Below are 17343 nucleotides of genomic sequence, written 5' to 3'. Positions count from 1 at the left end.
TGATTTTGTTCTTGTGATGTGTGCAGCATGAATGAGAAAAACAAAAACAGACATGAAACACAGAAATAAAAAAAATAAAAAATCATAATAATAAAATAAAAACTGAACACATTTGTAAAGCTCAGTGACTCAGTGTTTGGCTTGATCCCAGAGGAGCAATGCTGTGAATGTGTCATATTAATTGTGTTAAGACATGGATTACATAAGACTGACATGGCATGAACACTATAAAAACTAAACTTGCTGAATAGTAAAGAAAAAATCAATCCATTTGTCTAGCTATCAACTTAGGGAGCTTGAAATAATAGCTGTGGTAATGCAAGCTCATCGACCTGTGCTCACTGGTACCAAGAGAATTTCAAATAGTTTTTGAAGTAGACATTTTTATGGTGTCAGTAAGTAAATAAAAAGTGATGTTTACTGGTAAAATGTGATATATAGAAAGGGTAATGTCATAAATAAATATGGGAATATGGAAATGAAATACTGTACCTTAAGAATTCATGTCCCCTGGTGAGTAATTTCAATACATTCTGTTTAACATTAAATCCACAATGTAACACCTTCACAAAAGTTTTTATTGAATGCCAACTTGCTTTACTTAAAAAAATAAAAAATACAAATTGCAAATCAACACAAATCAACAAAACAACACATAACAGAAATTAAACACAAATGGGGATGTCTGCAGCTTTAAATACAGTTCCACAGATGAAACACACACTGAACGCAAAGGGTTGTATTCAATTTGCATGCGTATGTGTGTAAACTAGCCGCTCCTGCAGGACATCCTATCAACATTGCATCTTTCCAGCATAACAACACACATGGTTATTGCTTTAAATATGAACACATCTCACTTACAACCAGACTTCAAATGTACAAAATGGAGGATGGAGCCACTATCAAAGCAGCTGAGCTCAAGATATATCTGGTTGGGTCTATTTACACATCTGGTATTAAGCAAGGTTTGGTGTGTTAAGAATGAATAAAGCAAAGTATTCTATATAAAGCTATTTCGGTTGTTCATTCTGCAACGGAACAAAACAAACATCATAATGGATGAACACACACACGCGCGCACGCAACAGCACATATAGCTGGTTATTAACATTCACAATATTCAACTTGTATAACAAAATACCTTTTGCAGTGATTGTCTCCAAAGGTTTGCTAACACAGTCCAAGAAAAATGGTACTCATTTTTGGTTTCCTTGTTCAGTACTAGAGAAAAGTACTAGAGAAAAGTGATAAGAGTATTAATGTCAAGTAGCTTTCTATTTACAGTGAACGTGACATTATTCACAGACTGGTAGAAATCCCGCAGTTAATAATTCAACAGTGTTCGATGGCACACTCTGATGTCTGTAGCTGATTATTAATCTACATTAAGCCAATCCACTTAGTTGTGTACATAACAAAAATAAGTCACTCTTTGCATGGGCAATCAATGAAGCTTGACAAAGAATTGGGGAATTGCCCACCATTCATCTGTAAAAATAACCCACTTCAACGCCAAAATGTGCCATGGAAACGTTTAAATATGCTGAGCTTACTTGTCCAACCTTGCCGTGTATTTTTTAACTTAGCACAAAGTTGTCTTTATGAAAAAAAATGCTTTTATAATAATTTTGACATATTAACAATTGTGCAATTAACTGAACTAGCCTTACAACAGACATCAAAACAATAACAGCTATCATTTGTTGTATTTCAAAGCAGAAAATAAGGCACATGTCTCTGGTCTAAAGGTTATTATATAAAAAATGTGTTTCAAAGGTTTTTGAAAGCAGTTATGATCTTTTGAGGGGCAGCATAAAACACTGTCCAACTGAAAACTACCCTCTCATAGAAAATCAAAATGGAAATAAGAGTGCAGGATTGTCTCCTTCATGTAAATTAGTAGTACTTAAATTTAGCTTTCAGAGCATAAATGATACTACAAAACTGAAGAAGAAGAAAAAAGTTTGACAAATAAAACAAACTTCTTTCAATCAAATGATGTGCATGGGGTGTGTGATCAGTGCAGCTTTGGTTTGACATTTATTCAGTTCCAGCCCCTAATACATGCCCTTAGTCCACACCATGTTGCTGTGATACCCGTTGCTGTGATACCCTGTGCTGTGGTACCCTGGGCTGGGGTACCCTGGGCTTTGGTACGCTGTGCTGTGGTACCCTGCCATGCTTTCGAAGTCGTCTCCTACCTGTTTGGTGCTATATTTTGAAGAGTTGGCCTTGTAGCTGTAATCCGAATACTGGTCTGAGCCTGTTGAGTTGTTGTCCCCGGTTCCTACAAAGGTATTGGTGGCCGGCAGGTCCTGCACTGCCTGGTGTTTCTTTGAGGCAGAAGGTGACTGAGGTTGGAGCTGAATGGACGGCAGAGGAGAATTAGACCGATAGTGTCGCCCCAGGTCTGGGCTCCCAGGGGGGTAGTTGAGCGGCAGGTGAATCCTAGGGCTATCGTTGACGCTATCATTCATGAGGTTGAACTTTAGGCCTTTCTGGAGACTCCCCCCCTCATCCTCCTCAGATGGGTTGGCAGGCTTTGGAGCTTTGCTTTTCTTTGCCTTCTTGTTCTTGTTGCTCTTAGGTCCTGGTTTGGGGGCATATAGGTCTTTGGTCTCCTTCTTGCCTGCCTGGTAGCCACTTTTATTTTCCTTCAACATGACGTGCCTGATGATCATAGCCACTGCAATGATTAGAACGACCACACAAAAGCCACCCAAGACTGCAAAAATAATGTTATTTTGCTGGTCTCGAGAATAATCGGGATCTCCCGCAATGTCCATTTCGAGTGGCGTATAAAGACTGTGTCCAACAAGTCCTTCGACGTGGGAGACATTGCCGATGGTCTCATTGACATAAATGTGAACCAGTGCGGTCGTATGGCGTGGTGGCGTGCCTTTGTCCTTAACTTTTACTACCAGACGATGGAGACCAATATGTTTGGATGTGAACTCTTTAGCCAACGTAATCTCACCCTCTGAAGAGATCCGGAACAAGCCATGAGGGTTGCCCCCTACAATACTGAAATCCATCTCTGAATTTAAACCGATGTCCATGTCCTCTGCCTCAACACGTTCTACATGGGTTTCTGGGCTGGTGCGGGGATCCAAGAACTTGTATGAAGAGTTTGAGGGCTTAGTGACATATGGAGCATTGTCATTCTCATCAAGAACATTAATGGTAATGCCAACATAGGAGGAACGTGGTGGATCACCTCCATCAACAGCTTTAAGTCGGAAACTGTAGGTGCTCTCCCTTTCTCTGTCGAAGGAAATAGTTGAAAGTATGGTGTATGTTCCATTTTGAATCATAAACTTGCCATTGTCTGGTTCTACAGAGAGTTCAACATGAGCATTTTCATCCTTGTCACGATCGTTGACTGTTACCATTCCAACAGGACTAAGTGGTGGCATGTTTTCTTGGACTGAAAAGCTGTAACCATTGAGCATGAATTTAGGGTCATTGTCGTTCCTGTCGAGCACCTTAAGAACAACAGTGGCAGTTCCTCTCAAGCTTGGTACACCTTTATCAGCTGCTGCGACTAGAAATTGATAGTGATCTAATTGTTCACGGTCCAACTGGCTCATGACACGCACTTCTCCTGTATTAGGGTTAATTACAAATAGCCCCTCGGGGAGTGACCCACCAGTGATACTGTATGTCAGTTCCGCATTAGTCCCACTGTCGGCATCTGTGGCTACCACATCCAGAACCTTGTCACCTGACTGGTTCTCCTCAGCAAATTCTACCTCATACAAAGAGGGCGAAAAGATCGGGGAGTTGTCATTCATGTCTGTCACTTGCACCTTCAGGGAATTTGTGCTGGATAGTGCAGGGTTGCCAGAGTCCACTGCCACAATTTCAATCCTGTAGTCTTTGATCCGCTCGTAGTCCAACAGCATGGTTGTCTGAAGGAAGTACTTCCTCTTGCGGTCGTTGCCTGTTTCACTAGCTGAACGCAGCTGGAATGGGACATCCCCTGCCACCACACAGGTTACAACTGCATTTTCACCTTCATCACGATCTGATACCTCCACCAGAGCCACAGCTGTGCCTACAGGCATGTCCTCCGATATGTTAGCGACACCATCTTCATGTGTCACAAGGCCAATACCCCGGATTCTGATTGAGGGTGCATTGTCATTCTGGTCCTTCACTGTAATAGTCACAAGGGCTTTGGAGCTCTTCGACTGTGGACCATTGTCTTTAGCTTGGACGTAGAACTTGAGCATGCTGATATCTTCACGATCCACCAAGCCTTTGACGAAAATGGTGCCTGTGTTGCGGTCAATGCTAAGGAGCCTCTGGACAGTCGATGATGCCTGGTGGAGGCTGTAGGTCACCTCTCCATTTGGTCCCATGTCGGAGTCATTGGCCTTCACCTAAATCAACACAACACAAACATGAAACTAAGCAATGCACTGAAACATTCATTTACCAAATAGATTATGTAATCATAGGTTTATACATCAATGTCAAAACAGAAGTTAAAATGCTTAGTCAGGACCATAGAAAATGGATAAAAATCATTGCAAGAAGCAAAGAATTACCATGCCAAAAATATGCTTTACACACTTTAAAAATACCCTAAACTCATCCAAGAACTACATCAGACTAATTAATAAATTAACTGAATTTTCTTGTAATTTAAAATAAAGCACACCTCATTTGATTCCAGAAAACAGCTTGTTGCTTTCACTAATGAGTAATACCATAATGGTGTTATTATTCAGTTTTTAATATGTAAGGAGAGAAATGAGAAACACACTTACTCAGAGGGGTTAAATATGATTGGGTTGTGTTTTGTGTAAAGTTAAATTCTCCAAAATTAGCTGTAGTTTGCTAGATGAAGTTAATTTGAGACATCACTTAAGTTACTTAGTCTTGGCAGGGATTTCTCTAAAAAAAAAAGAAAAAAAAAAAAAATCTGGTCTATCGTGAACCTGGGAATAATTTTACACAGCTCTAAACTGAAGTGTGGCTTGATTAAAGCTTTTAAACAATCAAGATTCCCTTGTTCCTGCTACATCCTCTCTTCTTTTCGTCCTTGGCCGTGTATGAAACATGCATGATGTTTCAGTCCATGTATTACAGTGAACAGCCTTAATCTGAAGCAGTCATAAGATTATTCATGGTGCTTAAGTTATTATTTCACTATATGAGTCACTCCATTTCATCCTCCATGCAAACTGGTAATTCATTTCATTTAATGTATTTGAAGCGCATTTCTCTGAACAAGCTGAAACACTCCATCAACATTTACAACCCTCTGAAATCACAAAATTAAGCAGTTTTAATACCACTACTACTTATTTACTTTGGCTTCAAAGGATGCTCATGAGGACTAAATAAAATAAAAAAATAAAATCTTCTGACATGCTCTTTGAATACAACTTGGTTGCATGGATTAATTGTTGACTGAGAGATTAACAGTCATTAATAAAAAAATAAAATAAAAATAAAAATTTTGCCTGGACACTTGCATCAGATTAATCATGGAAAGCTTCCAGCCTTTGCTGCCATCCTAATCTTAGCAGTGCTTTTATTTCCACAACAATTCAACATGCAATTCACACCGCTAGTCAATACCTCTATCCTGTTTTTTAAAGTTTGTGTTTAAAGGGACCATGAGGGATCAATCGATTGCCTGTGAAAATATGATTCGGCTTTCCTAATTCTTTCGCTTTAATCCTGTTCTATGGGAATCGAGGCTAAAGCCCGTCGGGAAAACTGAGACTCCCCATTTACAAGAGCTTGTCAGGTTCTGTGTGTGGGGCTTGAGTGCACTTCTATTGCCAAGCTGTCAAATCAGCTCCTCTTTTACTTATTGCCCAATCTAAAGGTTTAGCATAGCATATACTTGCTTACAAGTTAGTTTAATGAGACACACGTGTCAAGACATATTTACTTAATTCATATTTGATATAATAGACAATAAATACACATAAATAGTCACTGTATAAAATTGTAAAATTAATATACAAGAATAATTATAAGAATAATCTATTATGAATCGAACATGAAAAAAAAAAGTATATATAATTTTCCAACATATGACATAATTTTTGTTTTAAGTTGCATATGTTTAGTTTTAGACAGAGAGTATGACTTAAAAAATAAATTACTTACTTGTAGAACCGTATGACCCACTGGGCTGTTTTCTGGGAGCTCACCCTCATAATGAGACTTCTCAAATTTAGGCACGTTGTCATTGGCATCTGTGATGGTGATCCTGAGCAGGGCGCTACTCTGGCGGGGTGGAGAGCCACCATCGATCACTTTTATGTTGAGGTCATATGAATCTCGCTGCTCTCTATCCAGGTTTCCCAATACAATGAGTTGTGGCAATTTCTCATCTGAGTCTTGCGCCACCTGCAGGCTGAAAAGGTTGGCAGCTTCAGGGCCAGTCGTTAGGGCATAATCGGCGATGCCGTTGCTTCCAGAATCTCTGTCGGTGGCCAGAGGTATGGCAAAAAGCGCACCGACGTGCGTGTTCTCCGGGATCGACAACGTCAAGACAGGTGAAGAGAACTGTGGAGTGTTGTCGTTCTCATCCAAGATCTCGATGCGGCCTTCGATGAGCCGAGGTCCTGTGCCTTTCATCAGGTCTGTAATAGATACCTCAAATTCTAAGAAACAAGGATCGCCCTCGAAAAGGTTGCGGCAGTCCTTGAGAGTCTCACGATCGATCGAGTTCTCTGTGGTGTAGATATCCCCTGTTTTGCCATCCACACGGAGGTAAGGAGCACCCACCTCAAGCTTGTAAAGGTGGCCAGTGTCTGGCAAGCCCTGGTCAGATGCCAAGCTGCCAATCAGTGTATTAGGCGGCTGCTCCTCGGTTACCTGGTAGATAATGGTGCTGACGACATTTGCAGAACAACAGAGAAGAAGGAAAATCCACACTAGCATGGCACTCCACCGTGACCACATCGCATTGGCACTCTGGCACATCATCTGTCTGTTGCTGCAAAAGATCAAGCAAACAAACAAATAAGATTAGAGAAACATTCATTCTTGAGACATTATCCTTCAAAGTCCCTTACAGTGCCAAAAAGCCTGTAAAGTGATGGCAGCCACAGAGTTTTATGATCCTGATTCCCTGGGATTTATGATTGATCGCCCCTTCATGTGTGTTGCCTTTTTAGAGGCATTAATGTGTCACAAACAGTTACTTGTGTTTGACCTTCATTCTGCAAATTTCACTTAATGTCTAATTCATAAAGACAACATATGCCCAAATTCCTGAGAGATGCATTGGCTGACCCTACAAGAGGAGGAAGCTATCAGAAAAGTGAGGTCCATTCAAATAATGATATAACTCCGCTTGATCTACCTCCAAGCTATTGATAAACGGTCTCATTTCTAGAACCATGCCTGGGGTCAACAAAAGTGAAACCCATCAAAATCAACCATAATTTTATTTATTTTCCCCGGAGCCGTGTTTTATTTCAGTCAAAACCAAAATAACATTTATATATCTTAAATAATATATTGAAAGAAAATCTTAGGCAGTACAATTACATTTATTTTTGGCCCATATTACTCTAAGCTCATAGAAATAAATATGTTCTTCATTTTATTAATTGTTAGTTATTTTAGTGACCTTTAGGTCAATTCTGCCTTTTCTAAAAGCTGTAATTTATACCATAATAAAATGAAATCCAAAAACAAAGTGAAACCTGGAGGGCAAAACAATCAAAAAATGAATAACTAAACTAATTAATAAAATTAAATAGGCCTATAAAACCAAATATCTAAATCATTGGTCTTATATTAATTTTCTTATTAAATAATTATATAATTATTATTTCAAAAAAGTTTCCAGCCTGCTTCCCTCACACAAATCACACTGTTTCTTGGAGTGTTTCTTGGCCACTTCCTTTGCAAACTTCTCGTCTTCTCACTGTGTTCTTCTTCTAACTCATATTTTACACACATTTTTTTACCCTGCAGATAAACAGGGTGTGCAAAGAGACAGAATAGTAGCCAGACAAAGAAAGACCACCATTATTTTCACCATTAAAATCATGGTCTTCTCTTTCCTGTCTTTAAGTTATTGAACACATGGTAGAAGAGTGTGTTTTTCAAATGGCCACTTTAGCTGATAGCTATTCACAGCAAATGGCTCCCAATTTGTTGCAACATCACACAACCATGAAGAGGTGAGATACGGGCTATAGAGGGCGTCTGGACAACAGCCCCCTCCTGCCACTTCACCAAACATTAACAACCTCAGCGTGAGGTACTGCAAAAGAACACGGAAAAGAACAATCAAATAAATAAATCAGATTCTGTTAATCCATCATGTTTAAGGTCTTGTTGCTTTGATGTTTCCCGTTGTGGTAATTGCAGAGCCCTGTAACATATGTGCAATGTTATCCCACCATGCTCCCCATGGCTAATGAGGCAGAGCTGCTAGATTACTGTCCAGAGGAGACAGACACCTTAACTCGACCCAGCGGTGAACCAATGGAGGCTGTGAGAGAGCTGCCACCAGTTACATTCTTCCAGTGAATACCAAAGCTAAATAATCAAAGTCTTTAAATGTCACCTTCCATGAGGTCGAAAAAATATAACTGCATAACTTTGTTAAAAACCACATGCATACCAAGAAATATCTACTGCCAGCAGCCATTTGGTGACTAATAGGAAGTGGCTTCTTCCATACACTCATCAGTATTGATTGGCTGTAGTAGTTTAGTGCATGTACCATTCAATATTTTTCCATTAGCAGACACGACATAGCGAGCCTTTCACAAACACATTACAAGGAATGTGTGGTTAGACCAACAAAAATGGATAAGGTAACTGCAACAAGCACACACTCCCATAAAGGCAGCTTTAATATTCACAAATTAGACACCAGTGACTACAAACACACTCACACAACTGCAACTACAAACCAACAACACTGTAGGGAGAACAATGCACTAATGAGGCTGAAATGAAGGGTGGGATGTGTGACCCTGATCACACATATGATGAGAGCTTGACTCATTTCTTACTAATTTCACAGTCTAATTCTGAATCTGTCGAGACAGACGACTCTGGCACACTTTCATTCGGCTAATTAAACAGTGCCGACCGTAATAGAGGCTGGAGAGGTGAAAAATACATCACCTTTAAAACATCTTATCTCTCATTGTGGTTTCGAACGACCATCTTATGGAGGTGGCATTTCACAGTGATGCATCAAGAGCCTATGCTGAAGGAGCGTGTTGAATTTTGTACCATATGTTGATGAAAAAAAAAAGCAGGACAGGGACTTCAAAAGCACTGGGTCAAGGAATAAACGGGCTGAAAGAAAATGGTGCTAAAATGCTATTTGTTTAAACAAAGAGGACACGAACTATATATAAACTGAACCAAAACATCCCATCTTCATTGTGCGCTGGAAAAGTCAATAAAGCTCAAAAATATTCTCGCAACATGAAAAGCATGTGAATATGTTTGTTGCGATGAAGGGTTTAAGAGGCTCTCACGACATTCACTCTCCAGGGTCCGGCATTTAAGAGTCTGTGTTAAGGGTCACTGTACGCTGGGAACCCCAATGTGGGCCGTAGACATCCTTTCCCACACTCTTCTCTGAATGTGAGCCCGCATGTTCACATATGTATGCGCCGTACATCTGTGGGTGTGTAAAAGTTACACACAAGATCTAAAAACAACCACAGCAAAGGAACGTCAGCGAGTGTTTGCGAGCACAGACTCAGGAAAATGGAAAATCTTAGAGAAAAAAACTTGAAGGTCATGAAAAAAAGGAAAACAACTGAACGTGTTTGAGTATATGAAATTTAAAGATGGCAATGGCTCAGGCTTTTGGCTAAGAACTCTCCTTTGTAATGGAAATGCATAAGTGCATATGAGTGGCGTGCCTTAATAACAGCAACATTTACAAGACACAGGAGGCCCTAACAGAGTCAAATCATTCACTGCTACATATCAAACAGCTTTCCTTTCAGTTGCAGAGAGTTCGCACTTAGCTTTCACACAGGTACACAAAAAGCCTAGCCATTACAATGACAATAGGCCATCAGTGGGGATTTTTTCTTACCTCCAAGCATTGATCGTCATCATTACATGGTCAGAGGGGCGATTTATGACAGGCCCTAAATCAACACGCCCCATCCACCTCTCTAATAACGTCTTCAAATGCGCCATCGTCGAGCCGCAACTAAGATCTCCTCGCAGGGAGACAGGCGTCGCCAGAGCGCTGTATTTATGACTACTGTCATAATCCTATGAGAATTTATGCTCGACTCTCAGGCTGTGTATCCTAATTCATCTTCTACTTCTGTGTATAAGCTGGATGTCATTAATATAATCAATAGCTGTGAGTGCAAAGGAAGGCGTGATTCTGTGTTTCCCCATTTGGAGTCTAACCGTCGGCTCTTTACAGATTATTCACAGTACATTTGGCCAGAATTTTCGCATAAGCCTTCGGGGGAACGCGGTTCCCCTCTCATTTCCTGTCCGCAAAAACCACATTATGTTCATTTCACACCTGGTCTCTTGTAACAACACCTCCTACATCTCTCTGTCTTTCTCTTTTATTCGCACACCATCCTTTTATGCCCTACCATGCCCTCTCAGAGACGCGCTCATATATATATATATATATTGTCAAGACGGCCATTGTGTTGTTGCGCAGGGGGAGGTTAACAGATTTAACAGGCTAATTACTATTCTAAAGCCTCCCCCGCTGACATGCTTTAAAATTGCTGTATGATTTTCTCTCTCCCTCACTCTCACCATCTCGCTCTCCTTCTTTCCTCTTTAAAGACTTGTAACAAGGAATTCATCATTGGACCAACACTCACCCTTCCTCTGCCAGCAAAAAAAAAAACCCATGGGAATATTAGGAAGGCATACCTCTGCCAAGGCAACCCTTCCCCCCCCCCCCCAGGTAGCATCCAGCACAGCATGAAACAGCAAGGTGATTCTGGAGAAAATAAAGCAATAAAAGCATTTACGTAACCGGCGTGGCAGGAGTCGGATTCCTGGACGAGGCACAGCAGTGGCACTGCGTCATGGTAACGCACTCAGTCAATGATTGTTCTAACCCATCCCCATCCCGGTTTCAACGCGATAATTAAAGAATTAAATTAAAGCGGTGACATTTATGAGGGTTCAGGAGTCAGCTCTTGTCTGAAGCCAGGAGAATGATTGACTCAGAAGGAAGTGTGAGTGCAGCATCTGTCCTAGGTTAATGGTTAACTCATCCAGCTCAACTGACATTTTAGTGCGCACCTGAAGTGCATATTCAAAATTATAGCATAAAATCCAAAGATTCATTTGCTTACTGTTACACGAGATAAGCCGATAGACTAACCAATTTAATAATGTTTCCAATTAATCAGCAAGGAGATCGAAAATGTGTTTAGTGATCTGTGAATAAAACGCATTCATATGTGCTCATTCTCATGGAGACCACGGAAACAAATCCTTCTGAAACCACATAAATGAGATAAAATGAAGTAGTTGCAGCTGGATAAACACTAACCAACCACATTCTAAACACTGAGCGTGTCAAGACTTTGATGCCAGCGCCCACAGCCAAAGAGTTGGGTTCACGTGTACTTTTGTCCTCGGGTGCAGCCATCTAGGCTCTACAGGCCACCAGTTCCACGGCGTTCAGTGACCCGTTCAGGATGGGTGGTCCAAGGCCCCCCTCCCTAGCCAAGTGCGAGGCACAGAGGATTACTTTAATTATTTCATTCAGCCATTGTGGGGCCAGATTAGTCTGCGCCCGCTTTCAGACGAGATGAACTGCTGCCCCGCTGCTGTCTACCAGGCTGTTACACAGAGAGAGCTGGCCAGTCACAAGGCTGGCACACAAACTCTCACACACCATTACACACGGCTAAACACACACTCACACACACACACTGATAGACAAAGACAAGAGGCCTGCTGTTAATATTATGGGTTAAACAGACTAGGTTGTATTAAAATTAGCAAAACAGGCATACTATTTTTACTTTATGTATATGGATTTGTTTTAAAACTATGTCAAAATGGGAAAAATAATGAAGGACGTTCAAGCTCAACACTGGGTGATAGCTTGCTGTTTAGTTTAACCAACAGACCATTATTTTCCACTAACAATATAAATGTAAACTATATATATATATATATATATATATATATATATATATATATATATTAGCTGGACATTGTCAATATACAATCATTGGATACAATTATAACTGAACTAATCTCACAACACTGACATTAATAAGAATAAAAAAATAAAAAAAAACTATGACACAGTAAAGACTAGAAACTTCTTCAAGCATGCAACTTGTAACCTAAGAGCCGTACCGATCAATGGGGGGCTGTACATTGCATATTGTTGACTACTTCACTACCACTCCGTCGAGCTTCATTCAATAACAGTCACCGTTATTGCACTTGGAATAAGTAAAGTAGCCTACATTTTAATCTCAAAGAAAACATCGCTATAGCTTAAATGCGCACGCATAATCTCTGCTTTCTACAGTGTAGAAGTTTCGGTTTATTCAAGCGATCATCTGAAATGTGTCTCTGTGTGCTCGAGGAGTCTCATTTCCTCCCGTTTCGCTGGATTCTCGTACTCAGTGTGGAGCGTTTACGCCCATCAAATTTACTAAAGACTGGTTATAATGAGGAGACACGTCGTATCATGATCGAACGCCCGATATGTGCGAATTATTCTATGTCTTCCAACTTTTTAAAGATATTTAAAAGACTAGCAGGACGCAATTAGTTGCCCCAAAAGGCACATACGTCCAAACGCCATAGCAAAACTAAAATGGGTATTAATTAAAACACTAAAGTCATTCTTATATATATATTTTGAAACATAATCTATAATAAACTGATAAAACATTTATAGAATTTATGTTTTAGCAACGTACCGGCCGAAAGGCTCAGCGGTCTGCTGTTGCTATGGTTTCCTCCTCAGACAACGCGAGTTCTGTACAAATGTACAAAAAACAGCCGACCTGACTAACTTCCAACTTTTGTGGTTACTTAAATCTCACTGAAACGTTGAAACATGCACGAAGACCACAAAACTTAGTTTTTTATAGGTGGTCAGCCGCCCCCATCCCCCATTCCATAAATTCAAATCGCATTCACCATCGCTGTCCAGATTGAGCGACGGAAATAGTTTCGGCACATTAAAGAAACAAGATGGTGTTCATAAGATCCACAGATCAATAATCTACTGGAACAGCACGAGGATCTCACTCGAGTGCCGGTGTGTTGTGCTGATGCCTACAGAACACGATCTCGATGAGAGCGGAAGAGAAATGACTTTTACCTGCGGATGAAAGCGCTCTGACTTAGACCAGGTCATTTGCAAGCCATTTCAGGATTCTGTACAATATTACATCCGGCTGAACGCTTTTCCAACAAATGAACCACAGAAAGAATCGAGATGTCCGATCACAGCTGGGCGGAGTAAAGCACAAGCCTTGTCGTGTTTTCACACCTGTTTTCCTCAGCCGGACGAACAGGTTTAAAAGCAACCCGACGACGGGAGCGGCCAGAAAGACGGGATTCCACTGTTATGACAGGCAGTGCTTTCGATTGCCCAGTAGCCTAACGATTATTGGTGACTGAGTATAATGAAATAGCCTATATCAGTGCGTCTCGAGAAATGTTGACTAGTCAACATTCTGTGGGTGAAATTGACTGCGGATTTTTTTTAAACGCACTGAGATGGAAAAGTGGAGCTATGTGAGAAATGCGCAAAAACGAGAGCAACAGGTGTTGTGGGAGCGAGCAATATCCGAATAAGATAACAAACTTTAGGGTTTACTTATAAAAGCTCACAAAATATATACGAATTCATTATTCTGTCTAATTTGAACTGTGCTACAAGCGTCGAACAAGTTTGCATGCAATAAGCGCAGTTCCCGGCTTTTTTTTTTTTTTTTTCTTTTTTTCTTCTTTCATCTATAGTGCGCTCATTCTCGCGCGCACTGGAAAGAGCTGAATATTAATTTTTAGAGTGAGGAATAGATTAAATTCCACGCGAAGATAATCTGACCGACACTTGAGCTTGTTGAAGATGTTCAATCTCTGTGGATATGGGGTCAGTGGCTTAATTTATATATGTGGAAAAGCATAGCAAACGTTGATTTGCGATCCACTCCAGCGCTCGGTTTCTTGTATAAAAATCAATAACAGTAGTGTAAGGAAAACATGTCGCTAATCAGCTCTGATGACATCCGAGGGTGAATGTTAATTTGAGATAGGCTATCGAAAAATTCGGAATATTTAAACTGAGGCGTGCAGCACTTCCCAGTTATTTGCTCACCGTTTAGCTATTATAATAGGAATCAAATAATCACGCAACCTTATGCCGGGTGATATTATAGCCTACTCCTGTCGCAATTATGATTTACACATATGGACAATAAAGAAAAGTATATCAAGATAGCTCCTATTATAACTTCATTTACGGACAACATGAGAGGGCATACACTGGTAAGACGAACAAATGTATTATAATTATAACAATAAAATCTCATATACCTTAACGGATAGTTATTCCTCTTAGATGTAGGCTAGTCTTGACCGACGGAGTCGGACCGGGAGCCGCTTTCCCTTTGCACGCCACAAATCAAGCGCTTTGGATATCCAAAATTCAGCACCACCGCAATCCTGTTGATACAAAACAGCACCCTTTTCCGCTGTCAGCTCTCTTGGTTTTCGTTAAAAAATCCTATTTTTAACACGAAGGGTCCGTTAGAACGGTAGCGAAAAGTGTCACGTCAAGAAAATAAGAGCGCGCAACTTGGTTGATGGTGGTTACACACATCAGAGAGAAGTGTTCTCTCCTTGCGCACGAAAGGAAACCCCGAAACAGCGCTACTCCGGACAGGGTTCACAGCATCCCGAAACCTCCAATTCCACAGGGCAACATCCTCCAAAAACTTCAACCTTCAGTCAACTACTGTCTGTGCGTAAGAGTGAAAACAGAGAAAATCTTCCAAGGCTATGTCCGGTAGTGTCCAGTACGCGTGCTCTCAACACCAGTTCACCATTCAGTGTTACTGGGGACGCCGGGGCTCGCGCTCTTGCCGCAGCTCACCGCGCGTGTATACTGTGGATAACCTATGTGAGAGTGAAGTGATTTCCGACCGATTTCGCTCTCGCGCTCCCCCTCTCTCGCTTGCTCAGTCTCTCATACAAGAACATCATCTTGAATAGTCGAGGGCGGAGCTTTGTTAGACGTGCTTCTGTGGACTCCACAACAAAACCTCATTCGTATTTACCCAAACATCACCAAGTGCCAGTGTTGCCATATCCGCTTATTAAATGCGTATATGCTTGTTCTGTCATAGAAATGCTTTAAAAAAAAAAAGAGCAATCATAAAGTGTGACCTATTACTAATTGCTGCTGTCAAATGTAACGTTTGAGCTGTGCTCTACACAGTTCCCATATCCAGTATATATATATATATATATATATATATATATATATATATATATATATATATATATATATGCAAATGAGCTTGATGAATAGAATGGTCATAGTGAGCAATACTTACATGACTGCTGCACTACAAGGAAAGTTGTTCCACAAGGTTAAATTGTACCTACATAAGTAGATCTTGTTTGCAGCTGTTGTTAGTACACACTAGGTCAAAAAAAAAAAAAAAAAAAAAAAAAAAACATAGGGGACACAGGACAATGACAACTTGAATATAGTATGGCAACATATTTATACTACAAACAAAATATGTGCTTCATCAACAGTCAACAAGTTTTAGTCAAATGATGATAACTGGGATTTAAGCAATTATTTAAATTGTAAATTTAACGTATTTTAATTATTATTATTATTTGTAGGCTACATGGATTTAATTCGACTCAATGCTTTTGTTGAGGGATGGCACGTGTACTTGCCTGTTTCCCTTCTGTAATCTGGCAACACTGCCAAGAGGGATCCCTCCTAAACTTCGCATGCAGAAGAACTTTGAGATGTGTCGCACGAGCACTCGGAATAAACGATTATTTCCGTCCCCTTTTCAAACCGTGTGACGCTGCGCGCGCATCCCTCGTGCAGGTGCTAGCTTCCTTCCGCACACCCCTTAGCTGCTGAAAGACATTTTTATTAAGAAATACAAAGATACAAGCATAACGTCTACCTTTAAAATATGCTTCTTATTAAGAAACATGCAGACGTTGCCGCTGATACGGTAACATTAAAGGACATTATCCTTTCGCCCGAAACTCAAACACAGTCGTCACGCTTTAGAGTTACGATAGTAAGCACGACTGTGTCATTTATGACGAAATGTCTCGACTCAGCGCGGTTTTCAATCATTCTCTACTTTATTTAAAAGGGATAATCTGCATCAACACACCATGTGCAATGATATTATGTAGTTTATCACGTTGTCATGAGGACACTGAGAAGGAGGGAGAGAGGGGAACAAATCCCAGATAGAAACACACCATTGTAGCAGAGCGCAGCAGGAAATGTTCATTGTGCTCTTAGCGGCATCTAGAGGTCACGGGAGGAATAATTATTACACACACTATGAGCCAAACGAATACACGTAACTATATACACGGTGGACAGGAGATACATTGAACTAAGTGTGCTTACCATTGTACTTTTTCATTCTTTCACAGATAACTAAGCAGTTTCACCATCTGGTTACATCATCGATGCAAGTTTCTAGTTACAGTGACGCTGACTGTTTTGGATTGTTTAGTCGGTTAATACAGTTTAAAGGGGACAAAAACATTTATCATATTATTATTTTTTAACAATTGGTTAATGATTATTAAAAATTACAAGAGTAAAAGTACAAAAGTAAAAACATACATAGATTATTTAATTCAAGTGCCTATAGCCTATATCAAACTTGCCAGAGAAGCAAATTTTGCTTTAGCAACTCAAATGTATATGCTTCAAATATAAGTTTAGAGATATTGTTAATAAAATGTTTGAATTAAATGCCAAGCTAATACCCACTAGACTGTCACATGTGTGTGTGTGTGTGTGTGTGTGTGTGTGTGTGTGTATCAAAGGCATATGCTGACAACCTTTGACCCCAGTATTGACTCAAAGCGGTATAGAGACATTTGACATTTTGTTCAGTTTATTCAGTACGAGACTTTCTGCTAACCCACAGTCAGAGGTTAGCAATTAGTGAGCCAGGCTTTCAAACCTAAGTCACTTAATCTTAAACTAAAGGCTGTGAAAACTCAAGAATTTTTAAAGATTAGTGGAGTTGCTTTATATATGGATGGGGGCAGCGGGGTTCTATTTAGTATTTAACAGTAGGTTGAATAGAGATGAGTTGTACAAGTTTATATAAGCCTTGA

The 17343-nt window shown here is 40.2% G+C and overlaps 1 protein-coding gene across 5 annotated transcripts in view; it reads right to left on the bottom strand.

Annotated features, from left to right (window-relative positions):
* Positions 1 to 15193, bottom strand: part of LOC113113991 (protocadherin-1-like) — a 149268-nt gene extending 134075 nt beyond the window's left edge. The window contains exons 1-3 of one of the 5 annotated variants that reach the window (XM_026280644.1): positions 14533 to 15193; positions 6136 to 6970; positions 2205 to 4388 (exon numbers count right to left, since the gene is read on the bottom strand). In XM_026280644.1, coding sequence (XP_026136429.1) covers positions 2205 to 4388; positions 6136 to 6960 — 3009 coding nt within the window. In that variant the 5' untranslated portion in view covers positions 6961 to 6970; positions 14533 to 15193. Of the gene's footprint in view, positions 1 to 560; positions 4389 to 6135; positions 6971 to 12905; positions 13271 to 13312; positions 13928 to 14532 lie in introns of those variants that run through there. The other 4 variants (XM_026280647.1, XM_026280645.1, XM_026280646.1 and 1 more) reach the window with 4 other exon arrangements.
* Positions 15194 to 17343: the final 2150 nt, after the last annotated feature.

This window comes from Carassius auratus, chromosome 14, assembly GCF_003368295.1.
Source record: "Carassius auratus strain Wakin chromosome 14, ASM336829v1, whole genome shotgun sequence".
Lineage (NCBI taxonomy): Eukaryota > Metazoa > Chordata > Actinopteri > Cypriniformes > Cyprinidae > Carassius > Carassius auratus.
Note: the sequence above shows the minus strand (reverse complement) of the source record. Positions and strands in the feature narration are given on the sequence as shown.